Source organism: Conger conger, chromosome 18 (genome assembly GCF_963514075.1).
Source record: "Conger conger chromosome 18, fConCon1.1, whole genome shotgun sequence".
Lineage (NCBI taxonomy): Eukaryota > Metazoa > Chordata > Actinopteri > Anguilliformes > Congridae > Conger > Conger conger.
This window is the reverse complement of record NC_083777.1, coordinates 14,352,502-14,373,281: the sequence shown is the minus strand read 5'-3', so window position 1 is coordinate 14,373,281 and position 20,780 is coordinate 14,352,502. Positions and strand designations below refer to the sequence as shown.

Genomic DNA, 20,780 nt, shown 5'->3' with positions numbered 1-20,780 from the left:
AGAAATCTTGGAGTGGTGATGGACAACAGGCTGTCCTTCTCCGAGAACATTGCTACAGTGACCCGGGCGTGCAGGTTCTTCCTGTACAACATCTGGAGAATCCAACCCTTTCTCACCACCTACTCCAATCAGCTCCTTGTCCAAGCAATGGTCCTGTCCTGCCGGGACTATTGCAATTCTCTGCTGGCTGGCCTTCCAGCATCTGCCATCAGACCCCTACAACTGATCCAGAATGCTGCAGCCCGTCTGGTATTCAATGTTCCCAGACATTCACATGTCACCTCCCTGCTCAGCAACCTCCACTGGCTGCCTGTTATGGCTTGCATCAAATTAAATATTTTGGTGCTCGTGTACCAGGCAGTTAAGGGATCAGCCACTGTATATATTCTGCCACTTCGTGCCATCTGGTGCCTCCCCCTCGCCACACCTGCACTTCTCGCTCACGACTGCTGTCTGTCCTGGTCCCCCCGGTGGATGTCAGAATGGCAGAGTCCCTGACCTCTTTCAAGTGCAGACTGAAGACTCATCTCTTCAGGCTACACCTTTCCCTCCCTCACTCACCACCATGATTAGCCTTATATATGCCATAGACTGTAATGGCACTTATATAGTTGTATAGATATTGTTGCTTTTTGTATTAGCTATTGTATTGTTGTACTCGGGGTATTCTAGCTGCCAACTGGGGTATGCTAGTTTGGAAGTTGATGTATTCTTCAAGGGTTCCGATTATATCTGTATGGTTACACCTGGACTCGGAACTGTACTGTCCTCTCAGGTCCTCTTCGCACTTGTACTTGTGTTTGATCTGCACTTCGTTGTGCGTCGCTCTGGATAAGAGCATCTGCTAAATGCCTTGTAATGTAATGTAACAATCAACATATACAGTGGGGCAATAATTATTTGATCCCTTGCTGATTTTGGAACTGTGTGAAATTTTTTATCATAGGTACATTTTAACATTGAGAGACAGAATATCACAAAATAATCCACAATAACAACATCATATACATTTTATAAATTGATTATCGTATTTTTGCATGAAATAAGTATTTGATCCCCTACCAATCAGTAATAATTCTGGCTCCCACAGACCAGTTAGTTTTCCATTAAGAAGCACTCATTAACAGCATGAGCAGCACCTGCCAAAAAACAGCTGGATACTGACTGGAAGATGGTGCATGTTACTGAGTACAATAATGCTGATTATGTGTTTTTTGTCACCATGATGTTGATGTATCCCTTGATGCTGTGCATCTCTCCTAGTATGGCTGAAATCAAGGAGGATTTCCCTGCTCCCACTGCACCCACCACTGCCACCAAACGTCCTGGCTTTATGTCCAGGGACACGCTACAACATAGGAACATGCCACACATGCATTCTGTTAAAGGAGAAGGGCATGCTAACATGCAGACGTGCAGGCCCATGCATGCATACAAACATGCTTGTACACTTTCACAAGTGCACACATTCTCACATGCACAATAGGACTGTGAATCGGACCAGAAAATTACATTCAAATATTGTATTCTAACCAAAAAGAAAATCAAATAGATGAATTTGAATATTTGTTGACAAATTACCATATTCAGTGCAAGAAGACAACTTTTTTTTCCCTCAGCCTCATGGCTTCCTTGACTGTCATTGGCACAAATCTGGCCCTTATGTTGACAAGCACAATAACAGACTCCAAAGGCAATCAAATGCCAAGAATCAAGACTAGATACTGAAAGCTTTCTTATACCTGCACTAAGGGAGCGATTGAATACACCTGACTAATCAGAAAGAGCTATTACTTTTGGTCCCATAAAATGGAGGGACTTTGTATATGGATCGACCAATATGGATATAAATAGCCTCAAATGGTGACAGGCTGCACTCGCATATTAATGGTTTCATTTCAGATCCAATGTGCTGGAGTACAAAGCCAAAACAGAAATTGTACCACAGTCCAAATACTCATGTACTGCACTGTAAACCGTTGTACCACCTACAATTTTGACTGTAATTCATGAATACATTTTAGAGAGGTATTTTGTGAAAAAAGTACATACACAAAAATGAGTCTGGATGCATTCACCAAGCATTGAAAGATAAATGCTACCACGAGAATACTCACCTTTTCAAAACAGGATCTATATCCTTTCCCCAGGCAAAGGTGCCATCACACACACTCACAGCTGTGTCTAATGGGCCAAATACAAAAACTTTCATCAGTGCACATGAGCAAAAACGTACTTATATTGTAAAAAAATACAATATATAATATAATCTATATAATTACATTTCCTCTCTTTTTTTCTATTATTCAGCTATTGAAGACTTATGTGGCTAAACAAGTGATAACATTTTATAGTCTTTGAGCTTAGCGGATGATCATTTTTATAGACCTGCTGCTATACACAAAGGCTGACAGCGTTCTTTGTGGACGTGCAGCTGTATAAAGATGGCTGACAGTGTTCTTTGTGATTTACTGCTACTATATACGACGGCTAACAGTGTTTGTTGTAGACCTGCTGTAGTATAAGATGCTATACCATCTTCTTTGTAGACCTGCTGTTGTATAAGATGGCTGACAGTGTTTGTTGTAGACTTACTGAAGCTGGAGTCATGGCACACTGTTTTTCTGTCCAAGTCCTCTGCTCCCAGGAATTTCTCCAAACGTTTTTTAGACACACTTGCCTGGAATCACATACATGTCCATGAGGGATCTGCAGACTTGCTTAATGTGTGTGTGTGTTTTTGAGGATATGTCTGTCTGTAAGTATGTGTGTGTGTGTGTGGGGGGGTGCATATATATGTCTGCTTATGGGTGTGTGTGTGTGTGTGTGTGTGTGTGTGTGTGTGGGACTGGGAGTATTTATGCGACTGTTGTGTTTACCTGCACAATAGCAGAGATGAGCAATGGCAACATTTCCAGGGGGAAGCTCAGGAGGTTGAAGAGAGAGATTGAGGTGAAGGCCTTCTGAGCATCTAGAACATTCTCAGGAGTCACCGACACAAACACAGCAAAGGTGGCCAGAGACACCTGCAGAATACAGTATGTAGTGAAAATGAAATTAGACCAGGGTAAACTTGTGTGATAAGCTACATATATGCAGCTAGTCACTCACCAGAGCAGGCACACAGGCAAAAAAAAAAGTGGACATGGAGATGAGGTATGCAAACTTCTTCATCACTCCCAGCTCCTTCTCTCTGATCTCCTGCACCTGTGCCTCATACGGGGGCTCCCAGGCATACAGCTTAAGAGTCTGGAAGGGACAGAGGGAGGGAGGGAGAGACTTAAAAACTGACATCGCCCATTTGAGAACACTGCACTGTAAAGAATTGCTGTAAAATTACCATACACATTTTAAAATGAATATGGAGATAAATCATATTTGAACAAACTGTCTGGGTGTAATAACAGTAGAAATCTAAAAATTATGATTGTAAACTTGCTTAAAATCAAGGCCCAGTAAAAACACATATTCAACAAAAAGTATTGATGGTCCTTGCTTGCGAGGTATTTCTAACAAACAGTATAGAAGGTCAAGAAGCAAGATGTGATTGCTTTGTTGAATGCTTTTGTTTTCTTTCCCTGAACTAAAAATAATTTTTCAGCTTGCCTAGTTCACAGAAAACCTTTCTGTGTGTTTTGTTTTGGTTCCAGAAATATGGTGGTTTTATTGATGAAATGTTTTTCATCTGAAATGATGGGTTTTAAAACATTTTACCTTGATTCCATTCAGCATCTCGTTCATAATTTTCATTCGATTATCTTTGTACTTCATGTTCTCCATCTGAAAGTCAATAAATACAGTTCTGTGCAGAAGTCTTGGGCACCCTCAACTTTATTATATATATATATATATATATGTATGCCTGTATTTTTGTGTATGTGTGTTAGTATAAAAGAACACATTTGAGATTTCCAAATATTCATTTTCCAAAAGATGTAGTTTTACAGAGACATTTCTGTATTTCATTTTAAGTAACATTTTACTGTAACCAATTTACTACTTTTTACATAAAAACTTGATCAAGGCTGTCATGAGATCAGAAGCAAGGAGCCAACCAAAGTCTGCAGAGTGGGGGCGACATGGCTCAGGCAGTAAGAGCAGTCATCTGGCAGTCGGAGGGTTGCCGGTTTGATTATTTTGGAAAGAATCTTATCTGTACAAAATGTTATACAAGTGCCTAAGACATAAATGTGAACCGATTTTGGACATAAAGTGATGGAAAGGCCATTTTAAGTAAAAAATCCTAATCAAAGCTAAAAGCTAGTTGACACAATACACAATGACACAATAAATGTCAAGAAAATGAGAGAGATACAGTTGTATGTAAGTGTGGGTCAAAGTATATGTTGCAATCGATCCTATAATGAAAAGAAAAGAAGCTGACCTGACCATGGCCACAATCCTCTCATAGACTGGGTCCAGGGGACCATCCTGGGCTTGCTGCCATGTTTCCTACCTCCACTCAGCCTCTGGTCCGTCTGCTCCTGCTCCAGCAACCTCCTGACATGTACCAACCGTCTACCATGACATAGGCCAAGTCTTCACAGTAAGTCCCTGCTCCCTGCCTTCGCACCGCTCTAATGACTGCACCACTGACCTGCTTCCTGGCACCAGTCCCCCCCTCCCCCCTTCCAGGGGATGTCTGTTCCCCTCTTGGCACCAGAAAAGCCATGGATAAATACATCAGTCATTCGCAACGGGTCTGATACATCTGTCCTCCTCACTCACTTGGAGCTGGACTCTTTTTACTGGAAAAGAAGGACATGTTGCTCCGCCCCTGCATCGACTACCGAGGACAACATCACCACCAAGAATCGCTACTCCATTCCGCTGATGTCCTTTGCCTACTCCTCCCTCCAAAATTGCAGATACTTCACCAAAGTAGACTTACGCAACGCCTACTATCTAGTGCATATCAGAGAGGGGACAGGTGGAAGGGTGTCTGGCTCGAGAATCGTCTGCTTGCTAAGGCTGATAAATGTGAGTTTCACTGCTCTACGGTACAGTTCCTTGGATTCATGGTCTCTCGAGGCTAACTTGAAATGGACCTAGAAAAGATCAAGGATCTTTTCACTTGGTTCTGTCCTACCAACCGCAAGCTTTGGCAACTTTTACTGGTGATTTCTAAGGAACACCAGCTCTGTTGCCACCCCTCTCACAGCCCTCACTTCCAGCAAGACCACCTGCCACTGGTCCCCTGAAGCCGAGGAGGCTCTAAAGTTCAAGATTTTCTTTTCTGCCCCTGTCCTGACCATGCTCGATCCAGAGAACCAGTTCACCATTGAGGTGGGTACCCGGTACTCTCCCAAAGAGCTCCTGATAATAAGATGCACCCCTGGTGCCATTTTCTCTTGCCGTCTCACGCCCACTGAGATAAATTATTGCATTGGCGACCGGGGACATCACCATCAAGTTAGTCTTCGAAGAGTGGCACCACCACCAAACTCAGATACTGAAGTGGGCGTACTCTTCCCCTCTCATTTGTCACCCTAGGTTCAGTCACCTCCTGGGCTGTGAGTTCTGGTGGCCGTCTGCCAAACAAGATTCTGTTGAATTTGTTGTTGCCTGTCCTGAATGTGCACAGGGGAAGGCCAGCAGTTAGTGACCACAGGAGCTACTCCAACCACTATCCATCCTGCATAGTCCCTGGTCACATGTCACTTTGGACTTCGTCACCGGGTTACCGGTGTCTAAACTGTGGTCACCCTAACCGTTGTCAACAGTTTCTCCAAGTTTGTCCACTTCATGGTGCTCCCCAAGCTACACTCCTCTAAAGAGACAGCCAAGCCTCCATGTCTTCTGCCCCTGGAAGTTACTTCAGTTTTCTTGTCGGTTCTAGAAGGCCTTCTGTTTGCTCATCAGAGCTATGGCACAGCTGTCTTCTGGTTTCCATCCGCAGACTAATGGACAAACGGAATGCATGAATAAACGCTCCCAGTCTTCTCCATGGGACTTTCACCCTTCGCCTACTGCTTGGGTTACCAACTGACCCTTTTCCTGGAGAAAGAGAGGGAAGTGGAGGTTTCTGCTGACCAACTGTGCACACTGCACCTGGATAAAAGCATGTATGACCCTACTTCACCATGTCACAGAAATGAAAAGGTTTGCAGACCGATGCCATTGCCCCACTCCTTGCTGTTCCATGGGACAAAAGGTGTGGCTCTCTTCCAGACACATTCCCCTCCGTTCTGTCTGCCACAAGCTCACCACAAGATTGTAATGTGCTCCTGCCATTCTCACCAGCATTCTCTGCCTGTGTATTGACCTGTTTTGTGACCCCCGACAACTGATTCCTGGATTATCCTTCTGTCTGATTCTAACCTGCTGTGTATGGACTGTGTTTGTTTGTTGTTGCTTGTTTGAACTGCCAATCTGCCAATAAAAACTCTTATTGGACATACTTTGAGTTTGCTACTGGTTCCTGACGAAACAATACATAAATTAAGGTGAATATGGTATTTCAAGTGTATTTTGGGCACCCAAACTGATAACAGCTTCCAAACATGTATGCCCATGAGCAGCCAATTAACTTGTAAATATTTGGTCCAGTTTGGTCACCAAATTATAAATCCTTTGAAATCATTTTCATCTAATATTTTTCTTATTATCCATCCATCTTTACTATCATCACTACTGTATTTCTATACAGCCATAGTAATTTTAATACAGGTTTTATATGTGCTTCGGCAGGACTGCTATACAGTAATTATCCTGTCAATAAAGTTTATTCAATTGAAAAATTGTAGTTCATAGACAGACAGAGCATGTGAGCTGAGATGCTGGACTAGAGGGCACAAGACCTGGAAGCCACGAGACTTGGTGGCCAGCAGTCCGTTGATGGGGACCATGAGCACCATGACGGCAAGGCCGGCCAGGGTGGAAGGGCCCAGCTCCAGCCACAGAAACATAATGGCCAGGGCGATCTGCAGCGGGCACGACCACAGCTGCTGGATGGAGTTAGTGACATCGTTGAAACGCTGGGCATCGGCTGACATGAGGTTGACTGTCTCGCCCACGGTGCACTCCTTTCGAGCATCGTTGGACACCACCAGGGTCTGAGGTGGAGGAGGGGTTTACATATACACATTACAGCAGGACATCATGTACAGTACTCATATCTATTGACACTATAACCAGGATGTGCTTGGGTGCAAGAGAAAATTAGGGCTGCATCCAAAACTGAAATCAGTTGCCTTGATGCCTTGTTGCCTCACTGCCTGATTTGTCATCTTATCCTCCAAAGGTGACTTTGGAGGTGCCTTCACAATATGCGAATGAGATGCACTTTGAAAGCAGAAAGATGCCAGGGTGGAAGTAAAGTGATTATGTGTTTCGTAATTACAAGCAATTTAGCTGGCTAGCTCACGGAGGCTTAAAAACATTAAATACGTTATTTCAGAGTGTTAATTCAAAATTTGCGAAAACCATAAAAGTAACTAAAACAAAATATTGAGCTACATTTCTTAGCAAACTCCGCCGCATTAATTTATCCGAAGTAAGAAGCATAAAGTTAATCACAAAGGATAATGGGATATCCTGCCCAGCAAAGTATACATTGATTCTCCCTTCGAAATCGGTCACATGAAGGCACCTTAGAAGGCATCAGCACAGGGGAGGAGGTACCTTCTTGTACACAGCAGCTGTGATGGCGGTGCGCACTTGAGTTCCAAGCACAAAGCACCGCTGTAAATACTGCTGCATAAACAAAGACTGCACGATGTTCACCAGCAGGAGCAGCACAGTGTACAGGTACCCCGTCCAAGTGTAGATGGTCATGTCATGAGTGTAGGAGACCAACAGCCTGGACCGAACCACACCACACAATTAGGGGGGGCCGGTTATGACGAATGAACACAAAATAAGCATGTCTTTACAGAATTATATTTATGGCAAAGCACTACTGGAAAGAGTAGACATTTGGATAGTGAACACAATAAATGGAAAAACCAATGTAACTAAACACAATTAGCTACCACTGTTTTTTTATTAAACTGGCAACTCTTGCCCGAGGTTGAAATTTCATCTGTTTTACCTGTGCTTCAAATTAGTGGTGAGATATTGCAATCGTGTTTTTTCCCCACTGTTGATGTGAGACGCTTAACACAGGTATTTCTCAGTCTACATAGTCTACCAAGACTGAGTCCCTTTTCCTTGTATTTTAATTTATAGGCCCTGTAAATCTCCCATTGGTTTTATTCCTGAATTCTCTGACTCGAATGATTATGCTCAAATATGAAACAAATGTATTATTATTATGAAAACATAAACATCCATATCTACTGCACTGATTTGCAAACATTTTAGACTCTTTTCGTTTGAAATCTGTTGTTACAGGGCCATCCCACAAAAAGGCTCTTCATCTAGTCCCATACATGAATTCACTAATCCTGATCTATCAATCATTTTGCTGTCCATCATCTATTTTTGATCATTGCCTAATTCAATTTTGTGTGGAATTAGCTTGTCATCACTTCAAATGGTGTAGTATTTATAGCAGTCGTCACATTAATGCTCTTGTCATGACTTGGGCCACCAGTTTGTTTCCCTCCACATGGCCTGCACTGGTTATCCTTCAGGAGTCCACATAGGCAAGTCAACAGCACCGTCAAATGACTAATTATACGACTGAGTTTCTACCTGAGACCTGGTACACTGCATGAAGACAGATTGAATTTACTGTGAGCAATTTGCAATTTAAATAGCATCTTTAATTCCAAGATGACAACAAAAGACTGACAGCAGGGGAAAAGACTGCATTTTTAATGCAAATATTTAAATCAGCCACTCATGTGGCAGCAACTAAACACATCAACAATTTGTTATATTAAATAAATTCATAAAGGGGTAGGACATGATCAATAAGCTGGAATCGTACATCAAACTTCTCTTGATGTTTACCACATACAATTTTCTTCTACTGTGCAGTACATCAATTTTTCTTCCAGATTTGTGTAATTGGAGATGAATCATACCAAACACCATTGTGCTGACATAGCACCATGCATTATTGAAGGACAAGAGTTTGGAGACACAGTTTTTGTTAATTGAAATGGCAAGAGCCTCATCCCCGAACTATAATAAAACTGAACAGCTTAAAAATGAATATTTTGCTCAGCCGATAGCACAGACAAAACAATCAACCATCAAACTGGTCTCTGAAATACTCACTTCAGAAGTTGGGGGGCGATGAAAGAAAGCAGGTCATGCAGGAATTTTAACACTGCAGACTCCAGCAGAACCCCTTTGAATGTCTTTCCTATGGTAGAAACCAGCCAGGAGCTAGGGTACTCAGCCTCCTTTTCTCCATCCTTCTTTTTCTTCTTCTTCCCTTCTTCACTAGTTTCCTCCTAATGAATAGACACATAAACACAACTCCAACTTCTCCCAAGAACTCTCAAAGGAACCATTTTAGCAGATCAAACAGGATTTTTGCAATGTATTAACTAACATTTCTGTTTTAAAAAGAACATACAGTAAGACCACAATACTACAGCAGAACATCAAGCCAATCCATGCACCCAATTCATAAACAGAATATTTCACAAGCTTAGACTTAAACGCCCTAATGGTCTCTGCCAATACAATCAGCACTTACCATGACCAATACATCTTGGCTGACCCCCTTGGCCAGCCCATTAGGACAGGGCTCAGTTTTCTGCTCCTGGCTGGCCGTCCTCTGGTGGTTCTTCATGCGCGACCGCGCCTTCATCAGCTCCCATTTCATGGTCTCCTCGAACCCCTGGCAGATGCGGTCAGTGCTATCCTCTTCTTTCAGGTCCCATAAGTCCTCCTGCACCAGCAGCCTCCTGTAGCCACTCACAACCATGCTGCAGAGAGAGACCATATTCACACTTAACACTGAGTCCAAAGACATGCAGGTTAGGAACTACAGATAAAAATGAGCTTGTTAGCTAACTCTGGCACATTTACATTAATGTGCACTGTCTGTAGTAAAAATAATCAAGGGTTTCCACATTTGGTCTTGTTTTTTTTTGGAGAGAGACAATTTCTTGGATCAAATAAAGTTGTTGAAAACATGTTATATTTCTTCCATACATTTGATTTAACCTATTTTAGCGCAACACTTGGTTTGCTGCCATGTGCTTTGAACTATGGAGGATTTCTAGCTCATCATTGTTGTCAAGTGGTTCAGTGTCAGTATCCACATTTTCAACCATTAGGATTCAACAGTTTGATCATAATTTAATCAGTTAAACACTATGAGGTGTTCTTCTCTTATGACATGATCTCGAAAGGTGCTCCACAGCGTAAAAGAACTGTAAAAACATACATTTGTCAAAGGCAACCCTTTGTCTCCTTATGCTAGGCCTGAAGAAATTATATTTCTGAAGTATTAACTTTTACATTTATGAGGAACCAATTTAGTTACCCTTTTTCTTCTATGTCATATTGAAAACATTATAACATGAGTTGATCTGACAGAATTAAAGTCTGGGGAAATGAATTAGATACGTCTTGGAATGTATATAATTATTTAATAACATTATCTGAAATAATATGGCATTTTTAATCCCTTCACACAAGTTTTGCATTATTCTACTTTGAGGCTTTATAACTCCAGAGGTGAGCATCATAACGACTTAAAATGTACAATACCTAAATTATGAAAATATACTAAATGCTAAGTGCTACAAATACAAAACAAATGTAAAATGTAAGCAGTGTACCGTGATATCCCTTAGTGTCTGCAAATCTATCCAAAATGACTAAATTGTGCAATGCTGTAAATCATAAAATAATCAGTTCTTTTACGACAAAACAACTGACCAATTTTTACTCATGAAACTCACTTTTGTATCATGTTCAAGTGGGAATGACTATATAGTGTCTTAAAATATCTAAGCATCTCAAAAACCTATCCAAAACCACTCTGATAATGAATTAAATGCTTTTTGTCCATTATAAACCATATACATTTTATACTTATCGTGGGTTGTTTTTTTTTCCAACTTACTGAGAGGTAAAAGAACATCTGTTTAAATAACTACCACATATTGGCTATACCTATTAGACCAATGTGTTGGGGGATCAATCATTTTGTCTTGGAGATGCATGGACCCCGGAAATTGCTGCTTGTAACCCTATTGTATTTGCTGGTTTTATTGAGCATAGGTGCCTGATAAGCAACAGTCAGCCTAAGTCTCTGATAACAGTTCCTGATAACAGGTTTTTCAACCCTCCTTGCTTTGAGATAGGCACCTATCCCTCCCTTCTCAGCTAACAGCTTCTACATTCTTTGGTTTGCATCATGTGAACCAATGACTGTGTACGCTTAAGGGATAATCTTTAATCACAATTAAAGTATTCTTTAAGTAATTAAGTGTCTATATCCATTTGTTGATGGATATAGACAAAGTTGTTTAGATAAAGTTAGATAAAGTTGTTTTTTAAGTGCTGATTCAGCTGGGAACTAGAGGAATATTTACAAGGCTGGTACAATGTTGTTTTAAAATATTCTTGTGGCCATTTGGGGCCCCTCTTTTGGCTGGGGCCCATTTCATTTTAAACTGTTAAAAGTGTCTTGGCATACCTCTGGTTCATTTATTTAAACTATTCTATCATTTGAAATGCCACAATTTTAGAATTAGGCCAGATATATTTCTGGACCTTTCAAAATGTATTAATTATTGATGTCTTTGTGTGCATGTGTTTGTTTGTGAGCATGACAAGTGTTTGTGCACATGTGCATAGATGTGTCTTTTGAACGTGTTTACCCCCTTCAACTAACTAATCAGGCCTACCTGTTAACCCAGTTGAATGTGAGTCTACTAAGAAATGATGCTCCCAGCTCAGGGTTCTGAAACAAATAAACCAGAGGTTCATATATCAATGCATACGCATATTACATTGCTGTATACTCACTGAAGAATACAGTCAAGAAACACACATACTTGTAGAAACAGCAGCTGGGGTGAACACTCTATGCAGTGGTTTAGGGCCACAGAACTCAAGTAAGTTATTGGTATTTATGTGTGTTCAGTGATCAGTCTCCTGCTCTGCGATCAATTCCACAACACCGCTCCCGCAATTGTGTCCACCATCAGCCCCCCCCCCCCCCCCCCCTCCCATCCAAACATACCAAAATCCTCTTTACTGTTAGATAAATCTATCAATATTTGATCATTGAAATATTTAAACCTGTGAAATATTTCACATGAAGTGTCTCATGTGGAAGTTAGAGCAATCAGGTGTATGTACCTTTTTAACTAAGTCCACAGCTTCGGGGGGAATATCAGCAAAGGCTGACAGGATAAGGGCTAGCACCTGAAGACCAAAGGCTATGTAGAACAGACAGAAGCGTGGAAGGTCTTCTATTGCACCCTGAAAGAGAGTAAGAGAGGGAGAAAGACAAACTGAGAGGATAACATTTAACGAAAATCAAATGGTGTTATTTGATTTGTAAGAACTGAACTTGTTTTGGAAAGTATTGAACTTCATGCAATTGTAACAGGTAGGGTATAGACAAAGGACATACATCATTTTTTACCTGCGCTATTGTTACCTGCCTTGCGTTTGTGCAGAAGGGAAGCCAAGCAGCGCAGAAATCAAATTGCGCAGTTATCATTTTCTTGCGTTTGTTGGTGATGCATATGAAGAATTGTAAATTGGTGCAGCCTGGATACTTTTTTATCAAGTAAGTCCCCCATAATGTTTAAACCTGGTCCTCTAGTACCAGAGAGAGGCATGCTCTCATCACTGTGTGTCATGTCTTTCGGTTCTCCATATTTCAGATGTTTCTGGTTTTTGTTCAGCTTGAGGTTATTAAGGTTGAGATTTAATAGTAAAAGGCCAAGGGCCTTCAGATTGAACAAAGTCCAGAAAACTATGTGGCAATCAAGGACCAGGCTTGCCTGCACCTTTCCAAAGCTGTTGGTCTTGTTTTTACAGTATAGTATCTCATCCTACATTCTGCAGTTGTATATTCCATTACCCCCTTTACAACTTAGAACTGGCTCATTCTGCCCAGATGGTTATTGAACACTTTTAAAACACTTTTAAAGTACTTTTTGCACTCTGGCTGCATCCTTAACACACCCACCTTTTGAAGCGCCTCCCGCAGAATTGTCTGGAAAGAGAAGGCCTCGCATATGATCAGCAACAGCCAGAAGAGAAAGAGCGACCCTGAATCTACAGCTCCCATTTTCCTCATACTCTCCTGGTAAAGAATCACCAGGACCTGAAGGCAACAGAATAATACATGAAATTATCCCCACAACATACAAAAAACAGCACCTCACAAGCAATGAAAGAGCCCATTTTTTAGAAAAATATGATAATGATACCCAGGTATCTGTTGTTGGACTAATTTCTGTATATTTGTGCTTAATATAAACTTGATCTGAAGGTTTTCGGTCTCAAGGCAAGAACCACTCAAAAAGATTTGTTCAAAGATTGCTTGTATGAGTGATTTAAGCAATTTCTAGAAAGTCTGAACCAATTGTAGTTCACAGCAGGTTGTCTGTAGCCAAATTATACTGATACTCTTCCACGGTCAATATACGATGGGCTATAACATTGATTTGCTCCTTGCCCTGAAGACAGCAACATGCCAATGTAGGTCATATGATTTATGATATCTTCATAAATTTTCATGTCAATTAATTTCCATCTAGTGTTGCTAGATGTAAGTAATTATTGTATTTGTGCCTTAAATTCATACTCTGCAGCAACGATGCATGTTCAATAATGTCTTTTTTTTTTTTAAATAAACAAACATTTTGTAATTTCATACAATGATGTAGCTATAACCTACAATGCTTGAAGTTAGAACACAACTTCTTAAGCATAATCAAATATGCTGAGTGGGTGTAAATATCAGTGTGCTGCTTGCATTAAACCTACTGAACAATTGCCATTTCATTGTTACTGACATCAAACATTTTCCATTGGCGACAGCTTTTTTATAGGCTACTGTACAATCATGTAAATCTCATTCAATTAAGCACATTCAACATTGGTAGGCAATAAAGCTGCCTGCTTCTAGCTGTAAACATTTTTTTGTGTCACTAATATCCGTTCGCTGAGAAAGTAGATAATAAAACAAATATATATTTTTTTGGCCACATATCAGATGTTTATTTTTCTATGAACTTGAGAATTCAATGGTTAGCTGTCCTGACTGCTGTCTCTGAAATGAAATGCAGTGGTTTTCATAACCATGCCACAAGAGGATTCCTATTTTCAGTGGCAACACCAACTTATCATTAAGATAAAAAGGACTGGATAGAAAAAGTTTCTTATTCGAATTTGGTGGTGGAAGGGTGGAGCCAGGTAATATTTGGCAAAATTACTTTTAGTATGTTTCAAACCATTTTCAACTATCATGCCATGGTATCAGTACACACACACAGACACACACACAAACACACACACATTTACACATATGGAGTATGTGTTCAATCCTTACCCAGGAAATAGTGAACAGCACAGGGTTATTGTAAAGCACTGCTGGATTTGCACCATTTGCTTCTCTGTCGTTTGATGGCCCATAATCCTCTCCTAGAGTGACTGCAAGTCCAGCAATGGCAGTCAGTAAAAGAAGACTAGCCAGGACCTGAAAGAACAAAAACAGTGTATGTATGTGTAACTGCAATATATATACTGTATATATAGATTCATGATTTTATATAGAAAAATATAACATAACATTGATAGAACGTTCAGAATCTGAACACAATGTGCACTTGGAGCCACCACAGATACAGACCGTCCCTCATGCAAAGCCTCTATTGGACAAAATCTGGCAAGATGAGTAATGTTTGCAACATCAAGACAAGTTCAACCCAAATTATTATTTAATGTTCTATTAGGTATAATTCTTGTGAGCTAACATGCATATTTCAAAATTGGCTTTTTCAAATTTAATATTAAAATTTGTCCTTAGACTTTCCTTTGTAGTTACTATTGCGGCAAGTGTCACAAGTGGTCAGATGATGTAAAAACTGTATGTAATAAAAGATTCTGTTAGTTTGAATTACCTGTTTGCACATATAGAGCCTGGAGAGATGTGCATTCGAGAGCTTCCGTTTGAGGAGGGGCACTAGGTGCCAGGGGGCACTGAGCCACAGGAAAGCTAGAGGCACCCAAACCAGCACCGTGTGTTCAAAACACACCGGCAGGTCTGGGTCGGGCCGATCCAGAAGAGAGGCATTCTGAAACAAGCACAGATACACTTCAGCTGGAGGGATTTAGGATTTGGTGTCCTACTAAATAATCAACAATGGTTGAAACAGCAAAACACTCTCATCAGTTTCTGTCCCACAGATAATTAAAACACAGTCCAATATGGATCTTAGGAAATTTGTGACCCTTGAAATTCAAGAATATTTGATTAATAAGTCTGCTGTAAAAAATAAAATAAATCCAGCATGGCCAAGTTGGTCATAAAGCCGGTCTAGCTGGGTATGAGCTGGTCAACCAGCTAGTGCTGGTAGCCTGAGCTGGCAGCTGGTCAACCAGCTACCAGCTGTTTCAAAGCATAGCTTGAGCTGGTGAAACCACATCAAGCTTAGAGCTGGTCTGAACTGGTCAGCCAGCTAAACCATGTCAAGCAGGGAGCTGGTCTGAACTGATCAACTAGCTGCCAGCTGTTTCAAAACCTAGCTTGAGCATTTTTTTCAGCAGGGCCACACCACTTATCAGGGTAGCAACAGGGTGTTGGCTACACAATGGATTTTATCATACAGATTTGATTCAAATTTTTTAAAGTATGTCTCAGAAAGATGGTTTTACAAGATTGTCAATATGGGTGGGTAATTCTGGTGCTGTCGATGTGTGTTCAAAGTTTTGTTGGGTGGCAGATTACAGATCTGTGGTTCTGGGTGTCCAAGGCTGCAGTAATTCCTATCTCCTTCCATGTGTACTTTGCACTTTGAGGAGAAGGATTTACTTGACCATGCAGAGTTGGGCACATCTTAAATAAAATGAGGTCCCATCGAGATGAGTGTCGCAACCGGACCACAGGCAACCGGGTACAACCGGGAGAATCCAGAGAATAGTCGATGTCACAAGCAAAGGGTTGATAATACACAGGGTTTAAATACACATAACTAAACTAGAACAAAATGAGAAACAGGTGGAATCAATGAAAGGAGACAGGAAGGAAGTACATATAAGGACTGGGGAGGTGGAGACACGAAACGAGACCCAAATAAGACGAATGATTGAAACAAACAGGAAATAGACTACGGTAAGCACAGGGGGTAAAAATTAACGAAAACACCAAGGACTTACGCAGAAAACTGATTACAGAAAACACAGAACCTGGCAAAATCCGGTGTTAGGACATACTGAGCAGTGCGGGATGATAATAATAATAATAATAATAATAATAACAATAATAATAATAATAATAATAATAATAATAATAATAATAAATTATTCAACTTTACTAATAGCACTTTGAGCATAAAGTGCTTTACAGCAGTAAAAAGAAAAAAAAAAAAATACACAATGCCTCAACAGATAACATAAGATCAAATAAAAGTACAGCAGAAATACACAAATTCAGTTCAGTTCAATTAAATTTAATCTGCATGACACTCCCCACAGAGGAGTGTTGCCGGTTCGAATCCCACCCTGGGTGTGTCGAAGTGTTCTTGAGCAAGACACCTAACACCCAAATGCTCCTAATGAGCTGGTTGGTACCTTGCATGACAGCCAATCGCCGTTTGTGTGTGAGTGTGTGTATGAATGGGTGAATGAGAAGCATCAATTGTACAGCTCTTTGGATAAAGGCGCTATATAAATGCCAACCATTTACCATTTACAGCCACAACGACACCCCACGGAGCAAGAGAAGGGAAGAAAAAAGTAAATATCATTGTACTTTCGTTAAATCGCACAGCCCTAGATGGCACCCTATGGTACATTAAAAATGCTAGGACACTTGCCCATTACTCCTCCCTTTATCAGAGTGTGGGGCTACCCTCTCTAAATAATTTTAGGTTGTGTCATTGGTATTGGCACTTCAGGTTCATTTATGAAGCTATTTAAGGTAAACTTCCTTCTTATCTTTCTTCTCGTGATAAGGAATAAGAGTACTTAGAATCTGTTTTTCAGTTCTCTCATGTTATTTTAAGCATCACACTCTTTCTCTGAATTTGGAAAGTTAGCTTTTACTTTTTATTTATTTTATGATGCACTGCAGTAATGCTTGTAGAACAATTGACAATCGCTTTTCTTTTCTTTTTCGTTCTATTGCTTCATCACTATGGCCATGAAATGAGATGACTCCAAAAGTCTGCTGTCTGTTAATTTCAACATCCCCCTAATTGTAGTGTCAGATATTAAAAGAGGGTGTTGATGGTTAAAACTACTGGATTTATAAATTGCTGTTTTAAACACATTTTACTTAATCCTCATGTGCCCGACATAATATAAAACAATCAAGATAGATAGCCCTGTGACTTTGGATTTAACAAATCTTGATTAAAACATTGTAACTGAGGAGTGAGCATGTTTTTAAGTGTCATTATTTCTTTTTTCAATTTTGTCTTATCTTACTGTCTTGCCTGCTGCTGCTTGACCCTGGAAAAAGAGATATTAATCTCAGTATGACTCTCCCGGTAAAACAAAAATAAAATAAAATAAAAAATTGCCTAATGAATGAGGGGAAATTGTGTTGCTAACAGTGTAACTGGCAAATTCATTGTTGTATAAATGGGTGAGGTCATGTTTGTTATATTTAATGGTTTATTTATTGACTAAATGAGGATGTATGCACTGCTCCCATTTGGACTGTAGTAATACTTCTTGCGGGTGGGGCTTGGTGTAAAAGAGGGGGCCTTTTGGTGGGTAAGAGGGGAGAGTGTAGGAACAAGGAATAGATTTGTTTAGGGCATCCCTTCACTAAGCACTTATGCAGCACTGTAAATAATAAACACACTTGCACATGTGCTACCATGTTCTTGACATCATTTGAAGAGAGACAGCTAAGAGGCACCTCAATGGTTAGCACTACTTTCACCCAGAACTTGGTGTGACAGAGGACATGTCTGAACACATACACATTGTTTTAACAAACTATTCTGTTTGAAGTCAAACTGTACATTTTAACATTTACAAATTAATAAACATAATAAATAGTTGATGTAGATATGGCAATATGGCAAAATTAGCCGCTCCTAAGAATGAAAGAATGAAACTATAAAACTACAAAAACAATCCCAGTGTTAGATATGAGTCAGTCACATGTGCATTTCAAGTTATTTCATGTCACATGTTTTGTTTTTGCATGTGGACATTTTCATTCATGTAAGAAAACCAATCATGTGAAAATGTCCTGTTCACATCTGACATTTACATTTAATAAAATAAACTTTTCAAAAAACAGGTCTGGGTGTCCTCAAGGCACATTATCTATCTAAACAAAAGATTTTTGTTTCCATAGAAGCACTTCAGTCTTTCTCGTCAAGTAAACAACAGCCAAGCACTTCAACTTCAACTTACCCAAAATGTTGAGCCACAGAAGTGATCCAATGCAGTGGACATAATTGCTCTGTCCAGGTTCTTTCAGGAAGGGACCTGTGGTCCTGTTTCAAAGTCAGCGGGCAGTATGGACAAGGCCTTAGGGCCAAAGGCAAAGCATGATTCAGAAAGAATGGCTCAAAGTTCTCAAATGATGAGCAAATTGTTGTATCTCTGCAGGCTTCCACACAGGACTGTGTAGTTGGACTCTCTCGTAGGACAGGTTAATTCTTAACGCTTTTATGAAGCGATTGTAGCCGACTTAGACACTCAGGGGCACTTTATTTATAAACTTTTGGAGTAGTCAGAGAAGCTTTTTGTGGGAGAAATGCACCTTATCTAGTCCAGCTATGAACATGGCTTCCCAGAATCTGTGTCCCTCCTCTTTTTCATTGGCCACTGGTCCAAAGTCCAGAGAGAAAGAGAGAGAGTGAAAAGAGGGAGCAATATATTGCAAATGTATTGTTCCAGATTGGGTCACTGGGGTATTAATACGGATATTATTTAACAACATTACATTTGTATTTTTAGTTCATCTCATGGGATTCTTTGAATAACTAGTTTCTTACCGTAAGAAAAACCGATGCAGACTCAATTTATATACAGTGCAGTCCACAAACGTTCTTATGCCTTCCTCATAGCACTGGCAAAGATAATGTTTTTGAGTCTTTATAATTTGTGATACGGTTAGTCAGTTAATCTTTGATTTTCTTGCAATGTATTTTCTGCCAAGATTAGGTACGAGGCGCTTCTCCTTGTACACATTCCATTTTGCCGCCAAACATGTTGATGGTGTGTATGGCCAAAACTTTCCATTTTGGCAAGTTCAATTTCGATGACGTTTCGCAAATGCAAGATGCTTGGTTTTGTTTATGGTGCCCAGTAAAGGCTGTTTTCGTGACACTCTTCCAAAGAATTGGCTGGTATGGAGGTGCCATTTCATACATTTTTTTGACTTGGTGACCCCAACACACAACCAATCTGTCACATCCCATGTTTGCTTTCTGTCTTTGTTGTTTGTTATTTCTGTTTTGTCTGCACGCCCAGTCTGTAGCTCTCTCACTTACTTCAATGTTTTAACCTGTATTCTATATTTTACTTTGCTGTAATGTTGTTTTAGCTCACTCTCCAGTGCTATTTTGACTGTCTGCTTCGTGTATCGACCTATTTCTGTTTATTTCCACTTCCACTTTTTTCACTCCGCTTCTGTACTTCTGCTTCTCTGAATAACTTCTGGTTTATGAACTTCGCTTGTGACCACAACCATCCCTTTGCTTACCCTTGCTGTTGCTGTCTGCTGGTGATTGAACTAGATAAAACTCCCATTTCATCTACTTCTGGGTTGCACTTGGTTTTTCTGTCCCAATTCCTGACACAATCTACAATTCTTAAACTGCGATCCTTGGGTTACTTATGGCCTCCCTCACCATGTTCCTTACCATCTGTAAGATAATATGTTTATATGTTTTAGGTTTTTGTCATTATTGCCCTTATAGTGCAAAGTGGTATATTTAACAGTTTATTTATTATACCAGACTTGTGATGGTCAATTACCATCTGTGACATTTTTTTGGCTTTTCCCATGCTGATGGTTGACAAAGCGATTTTGCATGCTTGTTACCTTATTTATATACTCTAGTGAAATAGTCATGTCATGGAATGTATAATAGAAAAAAAAATACAAAGTTTTTGTCTGTTGCAAACAATTTACTGAGCAAATCGTGAAAAACACGTGTGAATAACAGGAAAAGGTATGAATAACAGGGATCAGATGCATGAGCTTGTTGCCCTCTGTTCCATACTCTGACAGTTTCACTGTCCTCAGTATGCACTCTGTTACCTATTCTGACAGTTTAGCTGTCTAGGCTAAAGGTCTATTTTATTATTAGCTAAAACCACATCCTGTTGATCATAAGATATCGCATTATATGACATATATGCAGAAACACATGTATTGCAAAGAACTACTTGAAACAGCATATAAAAAGAGACTGTTTCTGTGAGTGCTGTGTAAGAGCGCTCGCAGTCTTTGTGCTTGCAATATTAAAGTCTCATAAACAATTTATAATGTTTCTGTCTTTTTGGACCACCTCACCTTTAAGGAAGATATAGATTTTCCACCACAAATGACACAATATATTTCCTTTAAACCGAGATGAACTAAATTTAAGTAAAATTGTATTGCCAATTATTTATTTCAAATAATTGCTAGTGGCACCTGTGATTTTCTTTCTCTTTTTTTTATTCTGAATAAAAAACATTGAAACATGAGAGTAAGTGTATTGAAATAA

The 20,780-nt window shown here is 40.0% G+C and overlaps 1 protein-coding gene across 6 annotated transcripts in view; it reads right to left on the bottom strand.

Moving 5' to 3' along the window:
- Window positions 1–18,598, bottom strand: part of LOC133118079 (ATP-binding cassette sub-family C member 2-like) — a 46,335-nt gene extending 27,737 nt beyond the window's left edge. For 5 of the 6 annotated variants that reach the window (XM_061227770.1, XM_061227773.1, XM_061227769.1 and 2 more), the window contains exons 1-16: window positions 18,472–18,598; window positions 15,000–15,173; window positions 14,429–14,575; window positions 13,061–13,198; window positions 12,220–12,342; window positions 11,763–11,818; window positions 9,596–9,827; window positions 9,169–9,347; window positions 7,624–7,801; window positions 6,801–7,055; window positions 3,715–3,780; window positions 3,112–3,249; window positions 2,880–3,026; window positions 2,596–2,680; window positions 2,118–2,184; window positions 1,222–1,348 (exon numbers count right to left, since the gene is read on the bottom strand). In XM_061227770.1, the coding sequence (XP_061083754.1) occupies window positions 1,222–1,348; window positions 2,118–2,184; window positions 2,596–2,680; window positions 2,880–3,026; window positions 3,112–3,249; window positions 3,715–3,780; window positions 6,801–7,055; window positions 7,624–7,801; window positions 9,169–9,347; window positions 9,596–9,827; window positions 11,763–11,818; window positions 12,220–12,342; window positions 13,061–13,198; window positions 14,429–14,575; window positions 15,000–15,173; window positions 18,472–18,513 (2,154 nt within the window). In that variant the 5' untranslated portion in view covers window positions 18,514–18,598. Of the gene's footprint in view, window positions 1–1,221; window positions 1,349–2,117; window positions 2,185–2,595; window positions 2,681–2,879; window positions 3,027–3,111; window positions 3,250–3,714; window positions 3,781–6,800; window positions 7,056–7,623; window positions 7,802–9,168; window positions 9,348–9,589; window positions 9,828–11,762; window positions 11,819–12,219; window positions 12,343–13,060; window positions 13,199–14,428; window positions 14,576–14,999; window positions 15,174–18,471 lie in introns of all 6 variants that reach the window. The other variant, XM_061227771.1, reaches the window with a different exon arrangement.
- Between the last annotated feature and the right edge of the window lie 2,182 nt (window positions 18,599–20,780).